The sequence below is a fragment of the Pezoporus wallicus genome, unplaced genomic scaffold, assembly GCF_028554395.1.
Source record: "Pezoporus wallicus isolate ANWC-B61680 ecotype Strahan unplaced genomic scaffold, APGP_CSIRO_Pwel_v1 contig_4362, whole genome shotgun sequence".
Lineage (NCBI taxonomy): Eukaryota > Metazoa > Chordata > Aves > Psittaciformes > Psittacidae > Pezoporus > Pezoporus wallicus.
In genome coordinates this window covers 1-22,309 of record NW_026641923.1, presented here as the reverse complement: position 1 = coordinate 22,309, position 22,309 = coordinate 1, and the positions used below count along the sequence as shown (strand labels likewise).

Genomic DNA, 22,309 nt, shown 5'->3' with positions numbered 1-22,309 from the left:
AACTGAGAGTAAGGATATCTGGGCAAAGGCTGCTTAGTAGGAGCTACAAGGTGAGAAACAGGACAGGCCATGACTTAGAGTGGCAGATTGAGAGGCTGTCCCGCATGCGGAGTTGAAAGGGGAAGACGCCAGCAGATCCCACAAGTGCACGCACTGAACCACCGATCACTGGGCTGTGAATGTCCGCTTTGAGGTATGAGTGATGAGGATGTTAAGCTGGAAAGGTCTTCAGCAGTTTTCATCAGGCAACAGGAAGATTCTCCGGGGATACCAGCCTGTGTCTTTTGAGAGAGGGTATGCGAGGCTTGCACAAAATGCTGTGCCACTTCCTCTTCTGTGAGTGAAAAGTGCCCAGTGTCCCTGAAAGAATGCTGCCCTTGATGACTGATGGCCAGGGAGATGGAAAGACTGGCAGGCTGAGCCAGGAGCATATGTCTCAGCCAGGGTGGCTGCAGGGGAAAGACCTATGGAGCATACGCCCAGAGGTCCCATGGTGTAATGGTGAGCACTCTGGACTCTGAATCCAGCGATCTGAGTTCAAATCTCAGTGGGACCTTGAGCAAGGTTTTGGCTCCCTCAGGGCTTGCTCAGCATGCTTACACCTTGACAGCCTTGCTTTTGCTGCTGGGTCAGTTGTGTCACGCACTCTGATCTGGATCATTGGCCCCTGCACCCTCTGTGCACTTGTTGCACTTGTTGGCTGCTCCTGCATGGGGGCATCCAGCAGTTTCTCACCAAATCACGCAACACCTGAGGTGGAGATCACAAAGTCCAGGTCCAGGTCAAGCAGGGGACGTTTTTCCTGGCCTTGTCTGGTTCTACGTTAGACATCTCCAAAGATGGAGAATCTTCTACTCCCTGAGCAACCTTTTCCCTTCTTTGACCACCAATACCTCTGGCAGTAGCCACAGATCCAACTCTGTCCACTGCTTCTTCCTCGCTCAGTTTCTCTGGGGCTTTTCTGTTTCTCTTTGTCAACTTGTTTATTTTTGATCCTCGATCAATTCAGGGAGCTCCAGCTAAACATGGCAGTAGTCCATGCTTGTCTGTCATGAGAGACAGCAGATCTCTCCTTGCACAGCAGGTAAGTGAGGGAGGAGGAGAACAACCAACCACGAGACTCCAGATATGCTGCACATAGTCTTTAATCAGAAGGAGCAAATGCAGGGGCACAGAAGAGAGACCAGGGAAGACGTCTGCAGGGTTTGGGGAGGCACAGAGAAGGGCCCGTTTCCAAAGGACAAGGTCCACAGAAAGAGCTTCCCTTTTCCCATTCTGCTTCACCTGGTGGTATTCCCAGGCCACCAAGAGCAGTCCCTGACTCCAGATCCCTCTCCACCTCAGTAGGAGGTTCAGCAAAGCAGAAGAGAAGGAGCCCTTTCTCTTAGGGGCTCAGAGCAAAGCAGAGACAGAGAAGGCAGTGCGAGGCTCGTCCAGCAGTGAGGAGCAGTGGGCACAGGACCCTCCTGCCAGGTGGGAAGAGGACACGCAGCCCATCTGGAAGCCGTGGCCACGCTCCTGCTCATGCAGGGTGCACGTCCTCCTTCCGGCTCCAAAGGGGATGATCCGCCAGCTTCAGCAGTTCAGACTGCAGCGGGGGAGGCAGACACAGGCCTGAGCCCCCGAGACCAAGGGAGCCCCCAGAAGAGATGGGAACCCCGCCAGTGCTGAGGGAGCTCCCAACAGCAGCTGACAGAGAGGATCCCACGGCTGTGCTCTGCGGGAAAGAGGTGAGGATGGGGCCCGGCAGGGTCACCACCACTGGGGAGGCCTCAATGAACACCGTCGAGTCAGCGCAGCGGGAGATGCAGGGTTCACTGCAACTGCTTGCAAGTGGCGTTGGGCCAGAGGTGCCGCAGGGGCGTGGGGGACATGGTCTGAAGCAAGACATCTCTCGGTGAGCGAGGCAAAGCTGAAACACAGAGCAGGCAGGGAGCACAAACCTCAATATTAGCATGTCCTTGTCTTCTTCATCTCTCTCTGTGGGCAGATCTTGTTTTAAATACACGCAGCGACTCTACAACTTCCAGCGCCCTCCCTGGCCCAGCGGGTTGCATGGAACTGGAAGGCTGGCCCTTTTTGTAATAGGTCCCATTACACTGGAGTTAAAGCCCTTGTGGAGTGACTGATCACAGCCCATCTCCAGAGCAAACAGTGCTGCATTGAAGAGAGCACTGCATGCACTTGGCCATTTGGTTAGAGACAGTCTGATGGACATGCAAATTCTGGTGGGCAGACATCTCTGCATCTGAGCCCCACTGATCCTTCCTGCTTGGAAAACCCTCCTCTTCCCAGCTCCCCCCAGCCACCTCCATGAAAAAGACAGAGGTCTCAGGGGTTGACTATTTCCCTTGCAGGGCCAAGCAGAGGCAGCCCAATATCAGCCTGAGTAGCCACCAGCACAGCACTTCAGCCCACAGAGAGAGAGAGAGCAGTCTCAGGCTTACCTTGCTCTTAGAGGAAAGGGAAGCAAGAGAGGAAGATGCAGAGCCTGGAGCAGAGCAGGCTTTTATGCTGTGTTCCAGAGCCCTGGGGGAAACCAACATTCCTTGCTCATGAAGCATCTGAACACGTAGTAGTTGCTGCTTGCCAAGGACTCGCTGATGATGAAGCCCTTGCCTCTTTCATCTGAAATACTGTGCTCCCGCTTTCTGTCACTGAATATCAGAACAACTCATCTGTGCCGCACCTTCATAAGATCGATCAACTCAGATGTCTCAGGCATGTGCAGAAGGATATTTAGAGTGTGTTTCCGTCCTTTGCCTTATTAGCGGTGAGCGTGGCTATCAGTCATGGTCAAATTCAGTTATGAGCTCACCTCAAGTGCTTTCCTGTCAGGCACTACGGATAACATCGGAGACACATGCTCCCCACAGGTCATTGTAGGACACAGGAGACACTGAGTATGTTCAATCAGAAGGTCAAGACTGCACAAACCCATACGTGAGGTGAAACTCAGCTCTGCAGGGATGCAGCAAATCTCAACAGCAAGGAAGGACCATGCTCCATCCCTGGCAGTGTTCAAGACCAGGTTGGACGAGGCCTTGGGTGATATGATTTAGCGTAAGGTGTCCCTACCCCCAGCAGGGGGGTTGGAACTAGATGATCTTAAGGTCCTTTCCAACGCTAACTATTCTATGATTCTATGATTCTATGATTGTGCACCATAAGGAACTTTTCTGCGGGAAGGAGTGATGGCCATGAGCACCTTGCGTATGCTCATCAGGCTCTACCACGGCCTAGTTTTGTGATGAAAGAGATGCCCTCGATCTTCTCTGAGTGAGACCCACACCGATTTGTGATGTGGAAGAGTTGGGAAAACCCCTGAATTGCAGGTTAACATGAGCCCCGCTGCTGTGGACTTCAGTGGAGACGATGCCCTTTCTCAGGTGTGTCAGGCACACCACAGCTCATAGCTTCAGGTGCCGGTTTCATCAAAGAGCAAAACAGGTGAATGAGCGTGTGTGTCTCTTTCAGGAAGGATGCGGCAACTCTTTGATCACCCTCCTAAATGCTGATTTCCTTGTTTCCAGCAGGTTCCCCACTTCCCAGTTTGAGCCCAGGCCCCTGGTTGGAAGAAGCCTTAGGGCACGGTTTAGTCATCAAGGGGCGTAACTATGGAGAAGTCACTTGAAAGAGCTGCCTGACAGTGGTCTGCTATCTGTCATTTTCAATCTCCCTTTGTTACCTGAGCTTGTGGGCAGTAAAAACTGTCTGTGGCAAAGCCTTAGGAAGCATCGCCTCTTCTTAGGTCCTGATCCTGACAAGGTACTTCAACCACCAAGACGTCTACTGACAAAGTGACACAGCCAACCAAAAGCAGTCCAGGAAACTACTGGAGTCTGTCGTGAATGACTTCCTAGTAGAAGTGATGGAGAATTCGACCACAGGAGAGACACAGCTAAACCTGCTCCTTTCTAGTGCAGAAGAACTTACGAAAACGGTCAAGACAGGAGGTAGCCTGGTCAGCAGCAGTCATCTCTTGGTAGAATTCTCAGCCTTGAGAGGTATAGAGTAGGTAAAAAGTAGAGTCAGGACCCTACACTGTAGAAAGGCAAGCTCTTGGCTGTTTAAGGCGCTACCGTGTGCGATCCCTTGGAAAACGGCCTCAGAGAGAAAGGATGCTGAGACCTGGGACATATTGAAAGATGTTTTTCTGGAGCCTCTAGAAATCCTAAGATGCAAGAAGTCCGACGGGAAGCAGGAGGCTAGCTTGGGGAAGGCAAGGCCTCTTAGCCAAACTGAACCAAACCAAACCTAACCAAACTAAACAAAACTAAAAACATACCAAAGATGCACAGGCAGTGAAGGCAGGGATACACATCCTGGGCAGACTACAGGGAAAGTCATGGGCGTCTATGGAGGGCATCAGGAAAACCAAAGCATTGCAGGCGCTGAAGTTGTCTGGGGCCATGAAAAACAACTAGAAGGCATTCTTCAGGTACATAGAACAGCAAAGGAAGGTGAAAGAAGTTGTAGCCCCACGCTTTAGGTGAGCCAAACGAGAGGCCTGGCTGTGACCAACATGAAGAAGATGGAAGTTCAAGACCATGTCAGGAACTTGAAAGTGCACCAGTCCTTTGGGAACTGAGGAGATGCACCCGAGAGTCCTGCAGGAACTGTCAGAGGAAGTTGCTAAGCCGCTATCCGTCCAAATAGCAAAGTTGTAAGATACCCAGTGGCTGGAAAATGGGAAATACGCACCCCCACCCCCAGATATATAAAAGGAAAAAAGGAAGACCTGGGGAACTGCAGGCCGGACAGTCTCACCTCTGTACCCTCAACAGCAAGAAAGGACCATTGTGCACTATGAGGAAATTCTCTGCGGGAAGGAGTGATAGCCACGAGCACATTGCTTAAGTTCATCAGGCTCTACCGCGGCCTGGTTTTGTGATGAAAGAGACGCCCGCGATCTTCCCTGAGTGAAACCCACACCCAAATTGACCTGTTTTGCTCAGCAAGGGAGTCCCAGACACCAGATGCCTGGATGACATGCTTTTGAGGAGAGGTGTGGGGAAGGGAGCCGGAAACTCACAGCCCATTGTTCTGGGTCAGGGATGGGGTGGCCAGTTCCATGCATTTCAAATTACAAAGGGACATCGGATCAGTCTCCTAGAGCAGCTGGGAGTCATTGTGATGTGGAAGTTGGGAAAAACCCCTGAATTGCAGGCTAACATGAGTCACACTGCTGTGGACTTCAGAGGACACAGTGTCCTGGATGCAGGCAAGCCAGCGTTGCCAGAGCTCATAGCCTCAATCCTCCAAAAGTTCTGCTTCCTCAAAGGCATTTCTGCCTTTGTCATCACAATTGCTCTCAGCTGCTCTGAGAGATGGACTCGAGGTCCTTTTGTAGGTTGAAGTGCAGGGAAGCCTGTAAACACTGCGCTAACACAAATCCCACAGACAGCCTCACCATGCAGATTGTTTTCTGAATGTCAGCAGAGGAAGGACTGTAGCTTGTTTTGCTTTAAGCAACGGTTGAACTAGAAAAGGTTTGAGTAGCTTTGTCCCCTTCAGACAGAGAGTCCAGTTCTGAGAGGCTCCTTTTTCTCCAGTGTTCCATAGGCCATAAGCTGCAAGCGACATGAAGTTGTCTCAGCTCTTAGCTGCCAGGGACGGTGTTGCACCCAGTTCCAGGATGTCCCTGCAGTGCCGGCTCCTGAACAGGGTTAGTCAGGGCCTCCAGGATGCCTTGAGATAACACAGAGAGGTCTTTGACTCATTACACGTGCAGTGAAAGTCCCGGCTACAAATCTGGAAGTGGAGCATTGCCCTGAAACTCCCCGGCAGCCAGGTGTCATTGCACAGGCACTGTGATCAGCGGGGCAAAGAGATCTGCATCAGGTAGTTGTGGCCGAGTGGTGAAGGCGATGGACTAGAAATCCATTGGGGTTTCCCCGCGCAGGTTCGAATCCTGCCAGCTACGGTGAACAGCTGCTTTTTGGGCTGCTACCAAATGACCAGGTTTCTGCAGTGGCTTCCAGCTCCACAGTGTGCCTGGTGCTCAGGTAGACAGTTAAAGCCCTTTCCTTCTTGGTCTTGTCCTGGTTGAATGGTAAACTCTGCTTCCATTGACAAGGTAGGCATTTAAGGTGAGGCTTCCCAGAGGTCTTCATTCAGTTGCATGCCCAGCTGCCCCTACTAGAGCAGCGGCAGAGGTTGAGCTTCTGGTAGCCTGCCTGCGTGGTTTAGCAGCTAAAGGAAAAAGTAAACTCTGAGAAGCACATGCAGGAAGAGCCTACAGAAAGAGGAGAGAAACCCACATTGCTGGCACATGGTCGATTCCCTGTAGCCATGCCACCGAGGCTGGGGAAAGCACTGCAAGGGAGAAAGAACCTCAGAGAGATTCTCAGCAGGAATAAAGAAGGAAAGGGCAGTGGAAAGGACACTTTAGCGTGCTCACATCTGCATCCCCGTGCTGGCCCTCTCTGTCTGCCTTTTGCTTTTCCCTCCTCTGCCTGCCTGCTGCATGCTCTGGCCAGCAGTGTTGGGCAGGACAGGAATGGCTCCAGGCACAGAGAAAAGGGGTTTCTCGGGCTATGGCAAGCTGCATGGTGTCAGGGGCAGCCCTGGGCTCTCAGGTAGCAATAAGGCTAGGGCTGCACAAGGTGGGAGTACAAGTCAGGGAAAGGAATGTGGCGTGAATGTGTAAAACAGACCTTTGGACAGGGGTGAGGAAAGACGGTGTTTTATGTTGGTGTTTCTGTTTCTCACTACATGAATCTGTTTTAATCTGCAACGATTTCCACACCCTCTATGCCCCGACTCCCCTGCCAAGGTAAGCCTGGTTTGCCCGTAGGAGTTTTTGCTAAGCTGTGTTTTTCAAAGTCATGACCCATCCTGTTTTCAGCTCTCTGTATCCGACCCCTGGAGTCTGGGAAGGAGTGAGCAGCTGGCTGGCTTTTGTCTGTGATTATGCCACCAGAGGTGCGTAGCCACAAAGGCAAATCCACGTGCGTACTACATGTACAGCTGGTAAAGGAATGAATGTAGTCTGAGAGAGGCACTGTTACTAGCACCCAGCAGCAAAAGTGTCAACATCCAAGATGTCACTCCCAGGGGACAAACACAGACATCCCAGCAGCTTGAGGTCCTTTGCATACTGGGGATTGGAAGGAGAAGGCTGACCACGCACTGATGTGGAGGAGCAGTAGACAGGTCACTCTGTGAACTAGCAGAGTGAGGCAGGCAGACTGGCAAGTGGGGGAGCAGGAGGCAGTCGTGGCCCCATGGGCATTGATGGTATCATTGAGAGCACAGCTGCCTTCCAAGCACTTGTCCCACATTTGATTCCTGGACAATGCAGACAAGCTTTTCTTCAGCCTGGCTTCAGGGTGCCTTGCTTCTCCTGTTCCAGAAGAACCCACCTTCCCTTAGGACGTTCAGGTCCCATGGGACTCTGGAGCCACTCCCCACTGCAGCCCTGCCTTGTGGCTATTTCTCTGGGCTCCTCCAAGCTGAGCAGGGACCAGCCAGGCTTTGAGCATGGCCCAGCTTGCAAAAAGCAGAATTCAGGGGCTGCTTTGGACCACTGATTGATTCTCAGGCTGTCTTGAAGCACTGGAGCAGGTGCCCAGAGAACACGTGCTGATACCTGGAAATAAAGGGTTAACATTGTGCCTGCTTGCTTAAACAGTCATTGTGCTTGGTGAAGCAGAACTGTAGGAGTCAAAATTGCTAGAACTGTGAAGCAGAATTGTAGTAGTAGCTGCTAGGCAGAATTGTGGTAGATAAGATTCATAACTTGTGTAATGAACATTTAGGACATTCTTGTTTAAATAGTATCCATAGAAAGAAAAGGAACCAAAGATAACAGTAACAGAATTTTCAAGTTTGACAAGTTTCTACTTTAAGATACGTAAAACCGGCTTGCACCGAACCTGAGGTTTCAATAGGAGCCGAAACCCTACTGAGTCTGCGTGAAAGAAGGAGGTAACTCTCGGTGATGAAGAAGAACTACAGGCCTTCATGCTCACGACCCCCTAAAATCCACGCCCTGGAGGCACTGCGCAAGCGCATCAATGGGACAAATGCCAGAAAACTGATTATAATACTAGATGGGAATAGGTTTTGTATATGTATAGGGCGTGAAGCAATCTCATGTTTCTGTAACCATTATATGTAATGTAAACAAACAGAGTGGCAAAGGAAAGGTGTGCATGGTTTTAGAGGAGCGATCCCCCATGCTCCTCAGCGCTGAATAAAGAATACCTACATTACAACTTTAACGAGTTGTGGAGTCTAACTGCTTATCAGTGGATTCCTCTTCACGTTGGGTATCTCACTCAAGTTCCACTAGGGCTCAGGCAATGAGCTGCCTGCTCCAGCTCTGGGGCTAGCCCTGATTCCACTTTCCCTTCTCTAAATCCTGCAGGTTGAAAGGCATTTAAGGGAGTCACAGTGCATGCTCCTTCCTCAAGCAGGGAGCTTCTTCCCACTGTGTGCACGAACTCTTCTTTGGTGGGCAATGTGCTGGTCCCAAGGCATGAAGGAAAGTGCCTCTGCTCAGGATCACAGCAAAATGCACCTGAGTCTGGAGCCATCTCAGGAGAGCAACCAGTGTTCTCCATGAGGGAGAGGCCAGTCTGGGGCGCAAGGGGACAGTGTGTCCCTGAAAGAAAGGACAGGGTTTGAAGTCAGCCTAGACTGTCCCAGCAGAGGAAGGCAGCCCAGCTTGTGCAACCCATAACAAACTGCTTTGGGTCCTCCTACTAGTTGGTCTTGCAGTTGAAGCACGTCCGCTGTCCCCTGTCATGATTGCCTCATTCGTCAAGGTCAGGAGCTTGTCTCGGAGTGCAACTGAGAGTAAGGATATCTGGGCAAAGGCTGCTTAGTAGGAGCTACAAGGTGAGAAACAGGACAGGCCATGACTTAGAGTGGCAGATTGAGAGGCTGTCCCGCATGCGGAGTTGAAAGGGGAAGACGCCAGCAGATCCCACAAGTGCACGCACTGAACCACCGATCACTGGGCTGTGAATGTCCGCTTTGAGGTATGAGTGATGAGGATGTTAAGCTGGAAAGGTCTTCAGCAGTTTTCATCAGGCAACAGGAAGATTCTCCGGGGATACCAGCCTGTGTCTTTTGAGAGAGGGTATGCGAGGCTTGCACAAAATGCTGTGCCACTTCCTCTTCTGTGAGTGAAAAGTGCCCAGTGTCCCTGAAAGAATGCTGCCCTTGATGACTGATGGCCAGGGAGATGGAAAGACTGGCAGGCTGAGCCAGGAGCATATGTCTCAGCCAGGGTGGCTGCAGGGGAAAGACCTATGGAGCATACGCCCAGAGGTCCCATGGTGTAATGGTGAGCACTCTGGACTCTGAATCCAGCGATCTGAGTTCAAATCTCAGTGGGACCTTGAGCAAGGTTTTGGCTCCCTCAGGGCTTGCTCAGCATGCTTACACCTTGACAGCCTTGCTTTTGCTGCTGGGTCAGTTGTGTCACGCACTCTGATCTGGATCATTGGCCCCTGCACCCTCTGTGCACTTGTTGCACTTGTTGGCTGTTCCTGCATGGGGGCATCCAGCAGTTTCTCACCAAATCACGCAACACCTGAGGTGGAGATCACAAAGTCCAGGTCCAGGTCAAGCAGGGGACGTTTTTCCTGGCCTTGTCTGGTTCTACGTTAGACATCTCCAAAGATGGAGAATCTTCTACTCCCTGAGCAACCTTTTCCCGTCTTTGACCACCAATACCTCTGGCAGTAGCCACAGATCCAACTCTGTCCACTGCTTCTTCCTCGCTCAGTTTCTCTGGGGCTTTTCTGTTTCTCTTTGTCAACTTGTTTATTTTTGATCCTCGATCAATTCAGGGAGCTCCAGCTAAACATGGCAGTAGTCCATGCTTGTCTGTCATGAGAGACAGCAGATCTCTCCTTGCACAGCAGGTAAGTGAGGGAGGAGGAGAACAACCAACCACGAGACTCCAGATATGCTGCACATAGTCTTTAATCAGAAGGAGCAAATGCAGGGGCACAGAAGAGAGACCAGGGAAGACGTCTGCAGGGTTTGGGGAGGCACAGAGAAGGGCCCGTTTCCAAAGGACAAGGTCCACAGAAAGAGCTTCCCTTTTCCCATTCTGCTTCACCTGGTGGTATTCCCAGGCCACCAAGAGCAGTCCCTGACTCCAGATCCCTCTCCACCTCAGTAGGAGGTTCAGCAAAGCAGAAGAGAAGGAGCCCTTTCTCTTAGGGGCTCAGAGCAAAGCAGAGACAGAGAAGGCAGTGCGAGGCTCGTCCAGCAGTGAGGAGCAGTGGGCACAGGACCCTCCTGCCAGGTGGGAAGAGGACACGCAGCCCATCTGGAAGCCGTGGCCACGCTCCTGCTCATGCAGGGTGCACGTCCTCCTTCCGGCTCCAAAGGGGATGATCCGCCAGCTTCAGCAGTTCAGACTGCAGCGGGGGGGAGGCAGACACAGGCCTGAGCCCCCGAGACCAAGGGAGCCCCCAGAAGAGATGGGAACCCCGCCAGTGCTGAGGGAGCTCCCAACAGCAGCTGACAGAGAGGATCCCACGGCTGTGCTCTGCGGGAAAGAGGTGAGGATGGGGCCCGGCAGGGTCACCACCACTGGGGAGGCCTCAATGAACACCGTCGAGTCAGCGCAGCGGGAGATGCAGGGTTCACTGCAACTGCTTGCAAGTGGCGTTGGGCCAGAGGTGCCGCAGGGGCGTGGGGGACATGGTCTGAAGCAAGACATCTCTCGGTGAGCGAGGCAAAGCTGAAACACAGAGCAGGCAGGGAGCACAAACCTCAATATTAGCATGTCCTTGTCTTCTTCATCTCTCTCTGTGGGCAGATCTTGTTTTAAATACACGCAGCGACTCTACAACTTCCAGCGCCCTCCCTGGCCCAGCGGGTTGCATGGAACTGGAAGGCTGGCCCTTTTTGTAATAGGTCCCATTACACTGGAGTTAAAGCCCTTGTGGAGTGACTGATCACAGCCCATCTCCAGAGCAAACAGTGCTGCATTGAAGAGAGCACTGCATGCACTTGGCCATTTGGTTAGAGACAGTCTGATGGACATGCAAATTCTGGTGGGCAGACATCTCTGCATCTGAGCCCCACTGATCCTTCCTGCTTGGAAAACCCTCCTCTTCCCAGCTCCCCCAGCCACCTCCATGAAAAAGACAGAGGTCTCAGGGGTTGACTATTTCCCTTGCAGGGCCAAGCAGAGGCAGCCCAATATCAGCCTGAGTAGCCACCAGCACAGCACTTCAGCCCACAGAGAGAGAGAGAGCAGTCTCAGGCTTACCTTGCTCTTAGAGGAAAGGGAAGCAAGAGAGGAAGATGCAGAGCCTGGAGCAGAGCAGGCTTTTATGCTGTGTTCCAGAGCCCTGGGGGAAACCAACATTCCTTGCTCATGAAGCATCTGAACACGTAGTAGTTGCTGCTTGCCAAGGACTCGCTGATGATGAAGCCCTTGCCTCTTTCATCTGAAATACTGTGCTCCCGCTTTCTGTCACTGAATATCAGAACAACTTATCTGTGCCGCACCTTCATAAGATCGATCAACTCAGATGTCTCAGGCATGTGCAGAAGGATATTTAGAGTGTGTTTCCGTCCTTTGCCTTATTAGCGGTGAGCGTGGCTATCAGTCATGGTCAAATTCAGTTATGAGCTCACCTCAAGTGCTTTCCTGTCAGGCACTACGGATAACATCGGAGACACATGCTCCCCACAGGTCATTGTAGGACACAGGAGACACTGAGTATGTTCAATCAGAAGGTCAAGACTGCACAAACCCATACGTGAGGTGAAACTCAGCTCTGCAGGGATGCAGCAAATCTCAACAGCAAGGAAGGACCATGCTCCATCCCTGGCAGTGTTCAAGACCAGGTTGGACGAGGCCTTGGGTGATATGATTTAGCGTAAGGTGTCCCTACCCCCAGCAGGGGGGTTGGAACTAGATGATCTTAAGGTCCTTTCCAACGCTAACTATTCTATGATTCTATGATTCTATGATTGTGCACCATAAGGAACTTTTCTGCGGGAAGGAGTGATGGCCATGAGCACCTTGCGTATGCTCATCAGGCTCTACCACGGCCTAGTTTTGTGATGAAAGAGATGCCCTCGATCTTCTCTGAGTGAGACCCACACCGATTTGTGATGTGGAAGAGTTGGGAAAACCCCTGAATTGCAGGTTAACATGAGCCCCGCTGCTGTGGACTTCAGTGGAGACGATGCCCTTTCTCAGGTGTGTCAGGCACACCACAGCTCATAGCTTCAGGTGCCGGTTTCATCAAAGAGCAAAACAGGTGAATGAGCGTGTGTGTCTCTTTCAGGAAGGATGCGGCAACTCTTTGATCACCCTCCTAAATGCTGATTTCCTTGTTTCCAGCAGGTTCCCCACTTCCCAGTTTGAGCCCAGGCCCCTGGTTGGAAGAAGCCTTAGGGCACGGTTTAGTCATCAAGGGGCGTAACTATGGAGAAGTCACTTGAAAGAGCTGCCTGACAGTGGTCTGCTATCTGTCATTTTCAATCTCCCTTTGTTACCTGAGCTTGTGGGCAGTAAAAACTGTCTGTGGCAAAGCCTTAGGAAGCATCGCCTCTTCTTAGGTCCTGATCCTGACAAGGTACTTCAACCACCAAGACGTCTACTGACAAAGTGACACAGCCAACCAAAAGCAGTCCAGGAAACTACTGGAGTCTGTCGTGAATGACTTCCTAGTAGAAGTGATGGAGAATTCGACCACAGGAGAGACACAGCTAAACCTGCTCCTTTCTAGTGCAGAAGAACTTACGAAAACGGTCAAGACAGGAGGTAGCCTGGTCAGCAGCAGTCATCTCTTGGTAGAATTCTCAGCCTTGAGAGGTATAGAGTAGGTAAAAAGTAGAGTCAGGACCCTACACTGTAGAAAGGCAAGCTCTTGGCTGTTTAAGGCGCTACCGTGTGCGATCCCTTGGAAAACGGCCTCAGAGAGAAAGGATGCTGAGACCTGGGACATATTGAAAGATGTTTTTCTGGAGCCTCTAGAAATCCTAAGATGCAAGAAGTCCGACGGGAAGCAGGAGGCTAGCTTGGGGAAGGCAAGGCCTCTTAGCCAAACTGAACCAAACCAAACCTAACCAAACTAAACAAAACTAAAAACATACCAAAGATGCACAGGCAGTGAAGGCAGGGATACACATCCTGGGCAGACTACAGGGAAAGTCATGGGCGTCTATGGAGGGCATCAGGAAAACCAAAGCATTGCAGGCGCTGAAGTTGTCTGGGGCCATGAAAAACAACTAGAAGGCATTCTTCAGGTACATAGAACAGCAAAGGAAGGTGAAAGAAGTTGTAGCCCCACGCTTTAGGTGAGCCAAACGAGAGGCCTGGCTGTGACCAACATGAAGAAGATGGAAGTTCAAGACCATGTCAGGAACTTGAAAGTGCACCAGTCCTTTGGGAACTGAGGAGATGCACCCGAGAGTCCTGCAGGAACTGTCAGAGGAAGTTGCTAAGCCGCTATCCGTCCAAATAGCAAAGTTGTAAGATACCCAGTGGCTGGAAAATGGGAAATACGCACCCCCACCCCCAGATATATAAAAGGAAAAAAGGAAGACCTGGGGAACTGCAGGCCGGACAGTCTCACCTCTGTACCCTCAACAGCAAGAAAGGACCATTGTGCACTATGAGGAAATTCTCTGCGGGAAGGAGTGATAGCCACGAGCACATTGCTTAAGTTCATCAGGCTCTACCGCGGCCTGGTTTTGTGATGAAAGAGACGCCCGCGATCTTCCCTGAGTGAAACCCACACCCAAATTGACCTGTTTTGCTCAGCAAGGGAGTCCCAGACACCAGATGCCTGGATGACATGCTTTTGAGGAGAGGTGTGGGGAAGGGAGCCGGAAACTCACAGCCCATTGTTCTGGGTCAGGGATGGGGTGGCCAGTTCCATGCATTTCAAATTACAAAGGGACATCGGATCAGTCTCCTAGAGCAGCTGGGAGTCATTGTGATGTGGAAGTTGGGAAAAACCCCTGAATTGCAGGCTAACATGAGTCACACTGCTGTGGACTTCAGAGGACACAGTGTCCTGGATGCAGGCAAGCCAGCGTTGCCAGAGCTCATAGCCTCAATCCTCCAAAAGTTCTGCTTCCTCAAAGGCATTTCTGCCTTTGTCATCACAATTGCTCTCAGCTGCTCTGAGAGATGGACTCGAGGTCCTTTTGTAGGTTGAAGTGCAGGGAAGCCTGTAAACACTGCGCTAACACAAATCCCACAGACAGCCTCACCATGCAGATTGTTTTCTGAATGTCAGCAGAGGAAGGACTGTAGCTTGTTTTGCTTTAAGCAACGGTTGAACTAGAAAAGGTTTGAGTAGCTTTGTCCCCTTCAGACAGAGAGTCCAGTTCTGAGAGGCTCCTTTTTCTCCAGTGTTCCATAGGCCATAAGCTGCAAGCGACATGAAGTTGTCTCAGCTCTTAGCTGCCAGGGACGGTGTTGCACCCAGTTCCAGGATGTCCCTGCAGTGCCGGCTCCTGAACAGGGTCAGTCAGGGCCTCCAGGATGCCTTGAGATAACACAGAGAGGTCTTTGACTCATTACACGTGCAGTGAAAGTTCCGGCTACAAATCTGGAAGTGGAGCATTGCCCTGAAACTCCCCGGCAGCCGGGTGTCATTGCACAGGCACTGTGATCAGCGGGGCAAAGAGGGCTGCATCAGGTAGTTGTGGCCGAGTGGTGAAGGCGATGGACTAGAAATCCATTGGGGTTTCCCCGCGCAGGTTCGAATCCTGCCAGCTACGGTGAACAGCTGCTTTTTGGGCTGCTACCAAATGACCAGGTTTCTGCAGTGGCTTCCAGCTCCACAGTGTGCCTGGTGCTCAGGTAGACAGTTAAAGCCCTTTCCTTCTTGGTCTTGTCCTGGTTGAATGGTAAACTCTGCTCCCATTGACAAGGTAGGCATTTAAGGTGAAGACTATGGACCTGGGCTGAGTATGAGCCGTGAAAAGAGCTCAACTGTTGCTGGTTCTTGCGTACAACTTAAGAGGCTGGAGGCATGGGGGTATTCTGCCCAACCAGTCCCCAGCAGGGGCAAAAATGAACAACTTTTCCAAGGGGGCTTTTCAAATTTAACTGAAGGGTGAGATGATGAGAGGTGGGTGTGATCTGTGCCCTCCTGTTCTGGGAAAGATGTGGACTTGGCAAAAAAGGACATGGCGGTGGCTGTGGTATCAGGAGACCATCATCCCCTGCCTCCACCGACCCTGATGGGTGGGACAGAAAAGAGCCAGAGGCTTCCCAGAGGTCTTCGTTCAGTTGCATGCCCAGCTGCCCCTACTAGAGCAGCGGCAGAGGTTGAGCTTCTGGTAGCCTGCCTGCGTGGTTTAGCAGCTAAAGGAAAAAGTAAACTCTGAGAAGCACATGCAGGAAGAGCCTACAGAAAGAGGAGAGAAACCCACATTGCTGGCACATGGTCGATTCCCTGTAGCCATGCCACCGAGGCTGGGGAAAGCACTGCAAGGGAGAAAGAACCTCAGAGAGATTCTCAGCAGGAATAAAGAAGGAAAGGGCAGTGGAAAGGACACTTTAGCGTGCTCACATCTGCATCCCCGTGCTGGCCCTCTCTGTCTGCCTTTTGCTTTTCCCTCCTCTGCCTGCCTGCTGCATGCTCTGGCCAGCAGTGTTGGGCAGGACAGGAATGGCTCCAGGCACAGAGAAAAGGGGTTTCTCGGGCTATGGCAAGCTGCATGGTGTCAGGGGCAGCCCTGGGCTCTCAGGTAGCAATAAGGCTAGGGCTGCACAAGGTGGGAGTACAAGTCAGGGAAAGGAATGTGGCGTGAATGTGTAAAACAGACCTTTGGACAGGGGTGAGGAAAGACGGTGTTTTATGTTGGTGTTTCTGTTTCTCACTACATGAATCTGTTTTAATCTGCAACGATTTCCACACCCTCTATGCCCCGACTCCCCTGCCAAGGTAAGCCTGGTTTGCCCGTAGGAGTTTTTGCTAAGCTGTGTTTTTCAAAGTCATGACCCATCCTGTTTTCAGCTCTCTGTATCCGACCCCCGGAGTCTGGGAAGGAGTGAGCAGCTGGCTGGCTTTTGTCTGTGATTATGCCACCAGAGGTGCGTAGCCACAAAGGCAAATCCACGTGCGTACTACATGTACAGCTGGTAAAGGAATGAATGTAGTCTGAGAGAGGCACTGTTACTAGCACCCAGCAGCAAAAGTGTCAACATCCAAGATGTCACTCCCAGGGGACAAACACAGACATCCCAGCAGCTTGAGGTCCTTTGCATACTGGGGATTGGAAGGAGAAGGCTGACCACGCACTGATGTGGAGGAGCAGTAGAGAGGTCACTCTGTGAACTAGCAGAGTGAGGCAGGCAGATTGGCAAGTGGGGGAGCAGGAGGCAGTCGTGGCCCCATGGGCATTGATGGTATCATTGAGAGCACAGCTGCCTTCCAAGCACTTGTCCCACATTTGATTCCTGGACAATGCAGACAAGCTTTTCTTCAGCCTGGCTTCAGGGTGCCTTGCTTCTCCTGTTCCAGAAGAACCCACCTTCCCTTAGGACGTTCAGGTCCCATGGGACTCTGGAGCCACTCCCCACTGCAGCCCTGCCTTGTGGCTATTTCTCTGGGCTCCTCCAAGCTGAGCAGGGACCAGCCAGGCTTTGAGCATGGCCCAGCTTGCAAAAAGCAGAATTCAGGGGCTGCTTTGGACCACTGATTGATTCTCAGGCTGTCTTGAAGCACTGGAGCAGGTGCCCAGAGAACACGTGCTGATACCTGGAAATAAAGGGTTAACATTGTGCCTGCTTGCTTAAACAGTCATTGTGCTTGGTGAAGCAGAACTGTAGGAGTCAAAATTGCTAGAACTGTGAAGCAGAATTGTAGTAGTAGCTGCTAGGCAGAATTGTGGTAGATAAGATTCATAACTTGTGTAATGAACATTTAGGACATTCTTGTTTAAATAGTATCCATAGAAAGAAAAGGAACCAAAGATAACAGTAACAGAATTTTCAAGTTTGACAAGTTTCTACTTTAAGATACGTAAAACCGGCTTGCACCGAACCTGAGGTTTCAATAGGAGCCGAAACCCTACTGAGTCTGCGTGAAAGAAGGAGGTAACTCTCGGTGATGAAGAAGAACTACAGGCCTTCATGCTCACGACCCCCTAAAATCCACGCCCTGAGGCACTGCGCAAGCGCATCAATGGGACAAATGCCAGAAAACTGATTATAATACTAGATGGGAATAGGTTTTGTATATGTATAGGGCGTGAAGCAATCTCATGTTTCTGTAACCATTATATGTAATGTAAACAAACAGAGTGGCAAAGGAAAGGTGTGCATGGTTTTAGAGGAGCGATCCCCCATGCTCCTCAGCGCTGAATAAAGAATACCTACATTACAACTTTAACGAGTTGTGGAGTCTAACTGCTTATCAGTGGATTCCTCTTCACGTTGGGTATCTCACTCAAGTTCCACTAGGGCTCAGGCAATGAGCTGCCTGCTCCAGCTCTGGGGCTAGCCCTGATTCCACTTTCCCTTCTCTAAATCCTGCAGGTTGAAAGGCATTTAAGGGAGTCACAGTGCATGCTCCTTCCTCAAGCAGGGAGCTTCTTCCCACTGTGTGCACGAACTCTTCTTTGGTGGGCAATGTGCTGGTCCCAAGGCATGAAGGAAAGTGCCTCTGCTCAGGATCACAGCAAAATGCACCTGAGTCTGGAGCCATCTCAGGAGAGCAACCAGTGTTCTCCATGAGGGAGAGGCCAGTCTGGGGCGCAAGGGGACAGTGTGTCCCTGAAAGAAAGGACAGGGTTTGAAGTCAGCCTAGACTGTCCCAGCAGAGGAAGGCAGCCCAGCTTGTGCAACCCATAACAAACTGCTTTGGGTCCTCCTACTAGTTGGTCTTGCAGTTGAAGCACGTCCGCTGTCCCCTGTCATGATTGCCTCATTCGTCAAGGTCAGGAGCTTGTCTCGGAGTGCAACTGAGAGTAAGGATATCTGGGCAAAGGCTGCTTAGTAGGAGCTACAAGGTGAGAAACAGGACAGGCCATGACTTAGAGTGGCAGATTGAGAGGCTGTCCCGCATGCGGAGTTGAAAGGGGAAGACGCCAGCAGATCCCACAAGTGCACGCACTGAACCACCGATCACTGGGCTGTGAATGTCCGCTTTGAGGTATGAGTGATGAGGATGTTAAGCTGGAAAGGTCTTCAGCAGTTTTCATCAGGCAACAGGAAGATTCTCCGGGGATACCAGCCTGTGTCTTTTGAGAGAGGGTATGCGAGGCTTGCACAAAATGCTGTGCCACTTCCTCTTCTGTGAGTGAAAAGTGCCCAGTGTCCCTGAAAGAATGCTGCCCTTGATGACTGATGGCCAGGGAGATGGAAAGACTGGCAGGCTGAGCCAGGAGCATATGTCTCAGCCAGGGTGGCTGCAGGGGAAAGACCTATGGAGCATACGCCCAGAGGTCCCATGGTGTAATGGTGAGCACTCTGGACTCTGAATCCAGCGATCTGAGTTCAAATCTCAGTGGGACCTTGAGCAAGGTTTTGGCTCCCTCAGGGCTTGCTCAGCATGCTTACACCTTGACAGCCTTGCTTTTGCTGCTGGGTCAGTTGTGTCACGCACTCTGATCTGGATCATTGGCCCCTGCACCCTCTGTGCACTTGTTGCACTTGTTGGCTGTTCCTGCATGGGGGCATCCAGCAGTTTCTCACCAAATCACGCAACACCTGAGGTGGAGATCACAAAGTCCAGGTCCAGGTCAAGCAGGGGACGTTTTTCCTGGCCTTGTCTGGTTCTACGTTAGACATCTCCAAAGATGGAGAATCTTCTACTCCCTGAGCAACCTTTTCCCGTCTTTGACCACCAATACCTCTGGCAGTAGCCACAGATCCAACTCTGTCCACTGCTTCTTCCTCGCTCAGTTTCTCTGGGGCTTTTCTGTTTCTCTTTGTCAACTTGTTTATTTTTGATCCTCGATCAATTCAGGGAGCTCCAGCTAAACATGGCAGTAGTCCATGCTTGTCTGTCATGAGAGACAGCAGATCTCTCCTTGCACAGCAGGTAAGTGAGGGAGGAGGAGAACAACCAACCACGAGACTCCAGATATGCTGCACATAGTCTTTAATCAGAAGGAGCAAATGCAGGGGCACAGAAGAGAGACCAGGGAAGACGTCTGCAGGGTTTGGGGAGGCACAGAGAAGGGCCCGTTTCCAAAGGACAAGGTCCACAGAAAGAGCTTCCCTTTTCCCATTCTGCTTCACCTGGTGGTATTCCCAGGCCACCAAGAGCAGTCCCTGACTCCAGATCCCTCTCCACCTCAGTAGGAGGTTCAGCAAAGCAGAAGAGAAGGAGCCCTTTCTCTTAGGGGCTCAGAGCAAAGCAGAGACAGAGAAGGCAGTGCGAGGCTCGTCCAGCAGTGAGGAGCAGTGGGCACAGGACCCTCCTGCCAGGTGGGAAGAGGACACGCAGCCCATCTGGAAGCCGTGGCCACGCTCCTGCTCATGCAGGGTGCACGTCCTCCTTCCGGCTCCAAAGGGGATGATCCGCCAGCTTCAGCAGTTCAGACTGCAGCGGGGGGGAGGCAGACACAGGCCTGAGCCCCCGAGACCAAGGGAGCCCCCAGAAGAGATGGGAACCCCGCCAGTGCTGAGGGAGCTCCCAACAGCAGCTGACAGAGAGGATCCCACGGCTGTGCTCTGCGGGAAAGAGGTGAGGATGGGGCCCGGCAGGGTCACCACCACTGGGGAGGCCTCAATGAACACCGTCGAGTCAGCGCAGCGGGAGATGCAGGGTTCACTGCAACTGCTTGCAAGTGGCGTTGGGCCAGAGGTGCCGCAGGGGCGTGGGGGACATGGTCTGAAGCAAGACATCTCTCGGTGAGCGAGGCAAAGCTGAAACACAGAGCAGGCAGGGAGCACAAACCTCAATATTAGCATGTCCTTGTCTTCTTCATCTCTCTCTGTGGGCAGATCTTGTTTTAAATACACGCAGCGACTCTACAACTTCCAGCGCCCTCCCTGGCCCAGCGGGTTGCATGGAACTGGAAGGCTGGCCCTTTTGTAATAGGTCCCATTACACTGGAGTTAAAGCCCTTGTGGAGTGACTGATCACAGCCCATCTCCAGAGCAAACAGTGCTGCATTGAAGAGAGCACTGCATGCACTTGGCCATTTGGTTAGAGACAGTCTGATGGACATGCAAATTCTGGTGGGCAGACATCTCTGCATCTGAGCCCCACTGATCCTTCCTGCTTGGAAAACCCTCCTCTTCCCAGCTCCCCCCAGCCACCTCCATGAAAAAGACAGAGGTCTCAGGGGTTGACTATTTCCCTTGCAGGGCCAAGCAGAGGCAGCCCAATATCAGCCTGAGTAGCCACCAGCACAGCACTTCAGCCCACAGAGAGAGAGAGAGCAGTCTCAGGCTTACCTTGCTCTTAGAGGAAAGGGAAGCAAGAGAGGAAGATGCAGAGCCTGGAGCAGAGCAGGCTTTTATGCTGTGTTCCAGAGCCCTGGGGGAAACCAACATTCCTTGCTCATGAAGCATCTGAACACGTAGTAGTTGCTGCTTGCCAAGGACTCGCTGATGATGAAGCCCTTGCCTCTTTCATCTGAAATACTGTGCTCCCGCTTTCTGTCACTGAATATCAGAACAACTCATCTGTGCCGCACCTTCATAAGATCGATCAACTCAGATGTCTCAGGCATGTGCAGAAGGATATTTAGAGTGTGTTTCCGTCCTTTGCCTTATTAGCGGTGAGCGTGGCTATCAGTCATGGTCAAATTCAGTTATGAGCTCACCTCAAGTGCTTTCCTGTCAGGCACTACGGATAACATCGGAGACACATGCTCCCCACAGGTCATTGTAGGACACAGGAGACACTGAGTATGTTCAATCAGAAGGTCAAGACTGCACAAACCCATACGTGAGGTGAAACTCAGCTCTGCAGGGATGCAGCAAATCTCAACAGCAAGGAAGGACCATGCTCCATCCCTGGCAGTGTTCAAGACCAGGTTGGACGAGGCCTTGGGTGATATGATTTAGCGTAAGGTGTCCCTACCCCCAGCAGGGGGGTTGGAACTAGATGATCTTAAGGTCCTTTCCAACGCTAACTATTCTATGATTCTATGATTCTATGATTGTGCACCATAAGGAACTTTTCTGCGGGAAGGAGTGATGGCCATGAGCACCTTGCGTATGCTCATCAGGCTCTACCACGGCCTAGTTTTGTGATGAAAGAGATGCCCTCGATCTTCTCTGAGTGAGACCCACACCGATTTGTGATGTGGAAGAGTTGGGAAAACCCCTGAATTGCAGGTTAACATGAGCCCCGCTGCTGTGGACTTCAGTGGAGACGATGCCCTTTCTCAGGTGTGTCAGGCACACCACAGCTCATAGCTTCAGGTGCCGGTTTCATCAAAGAGCAAAACAGGTGAATGAGCGTGTGTGTCTCTTTCAGGAAGGATGCGGCAACTCTTTGATCACCCTCCTAAATGCTGATTTCCTTGTTTCCAGCAGGTTCCCCACTTCCCAGTTTGAGCCCAGGCCCCTGGTTGGAAGAAGCCTTAGGGCACGGTTTAGTCATCAAGGGGCGTAACTATGGAGAAGTCACTTGAAAGAGCTGCCTGACAGTGGTCTGCTATCTGTCATTTTCAATCTCCCTTTGTTACCTGAGCTTGTGGGCAGTAAAAACTGTCTGTGGCAAAGCCTTAGGAAGCATCGCCTCTTCTTAGGTCCTGATCCTGACAAGGTACTTCAACCACCAAGACGTCTACTGACAAAGTGACACAGCCAACCAAAAGCAGTCCAGGAAACTACTGGAGTCTGTCGTGAATGACTTCCTAGTAGAAGTGATGGAGAATTCGACCACAGGAGAGACACAGCTAAACCTGCTCCTTTCTAGTGCAGAAGAACTTACGAAAACGGTCAAGACAGGAGGTAGCCTGGTCAGCAGCAGTCATCTCTTGGTAGAATTCTCAGCCTTGAGAGGTATAGAGTAGGTAAAAAGTAGAGTCAGGACCCTACACTGTAGAAAGGCAAGCTCTTGGCTGTTTAAGGCGCTACCGTGTGCGATCCCTTGGAAAACGGCCTCAGAGAGAAAGGATGCTGAGACCTGGGACATATTGAAAGATGTTTTTCTGGAGCCTCTAGAAATCCTAAGATGCAAGAAGTCCGACGGGAAGCAGGAGGCTAGCTTGGGGAAGGCAAGGCCTCTTAGCCAAACTGAACCAAACCAAACCTAACCAAACTAAACAAAACTAAAAACATACCAAAGATGCACAGGCAGTGAAGGCAGGGATACACATCCTGGGCAGACTACAGGGAAAGTCATGGGCGTCTATGGAGGGCATCAGGAAAACCAAAGCATTGCAGGCG

At 51.5% G+C, this 22,309-nt stretch overlaps 1 protein-coding gene and 5 non-coding genes across 6 annotated transcripts; 5 read left to right on the top strand and 1 right to left on the bottom strand.

Annotated features, from left to right (window-relative positions):
* The first annotated feature begins 484 nt into the window (after window positions 1–484).
* Window positions 485–556, top strand: TRNAQ-CUG (transfer RNA glutamine (anticodon CUG)). The gene has a single exon. It is a non-coding gene; the product is annotated as a tRNA-Gln (tRNA).
* A 966-nt stretch (window positions 557–1,522) lies between these two features.
* On the bottom strand, window positions 1,523–5,639 carry LOC130608220 (uncharacterized). Its single transcript, XM_057426005.1, has 3 exons — window positions 5,414–5,639; window positions 2,448–2,529; window positions 1,523–1,912 (listed from the first exon to the last, which is right to left on the bottom strand). Exons 1-3 carry the CDS (start codon window positions 5,584–5,586, stop codon window positions 1,523–1,525), a joined length of 645 nt encoding a protein of 214 aa, XP_057281988.1. The 5' UTR covers window positions 5,587–5,639.
* A 205-nt stretch (window positions 5,640–5,844) lies between these two features.
* TRNAS-AGA (transfer RNA serine (anticodon AGA)) lies at window positions 5,845–5,926 on the top strand. Its single transcript has one exon. It is a non-coding gene; the product is annotated as a tRNA-Ser (tRNA).
* Window positions 5,927–9,281: 3,355 nt separating this feature from the next.
* TRNAQ-CUG (transfer RNA glutamine (anticodon CUG)) lies at window positions 9,282–9,353 on the top strand. Its single transcript has one exon. It is a non-coding gene; the product is annotated as a tRNA-Gln (tRNA).
* A 5,289-nt stretch (window positions 9,354–14,642) lies between these two features.
* On the top strand, window positions 14,643–14,724 carry TRNAS-AGA (transfer RNA serine (anticodon AGA)). Its single transcript has one exon. It is a non-coding gene; the product is annotated as a tRNA-Ser (tRNA).
* Window positions 14,725–18,398: 3,674 nt separating this feature from the next.
* Window positions 18,399–18,470, top strand: TRNAQ-CUG (transfer RNA glutamine (anticodon CUG)). Its single transcript has one exon. It is a non-coding gene; the product is annotated as a tRNA-Gln (tRNA).
* Window positions 18,471–22,309: the final 3,839 nt, after the last annotated feature.

Excerpts from the sequence above, each read along its gene's own strand:
- LOC130608220 (XM_057426005.1), bottom strand. The coding sequence starts at position 5,586 with ATGTCGCTTGCAGCTTATGGCCTATGGAACACTGGAGAAAAAGGAGCC. Across the intron at positions 2,530-5,413 it reads TTCAGAAAACAATCTGCATG|GGCTCTGGAACACAGCATAA; the intron begins GTGAGGCTGTCT and ends GGTTTCCCCCAG. Across the intron at positions 1,913-2,447 it reads CCCTTTCCTCTAAGAGCAAG|CTTTGCCTCGCTCACCGAGA; the intron begins GTAAGCCTGAGA and ends TCTGTGTTTCAG.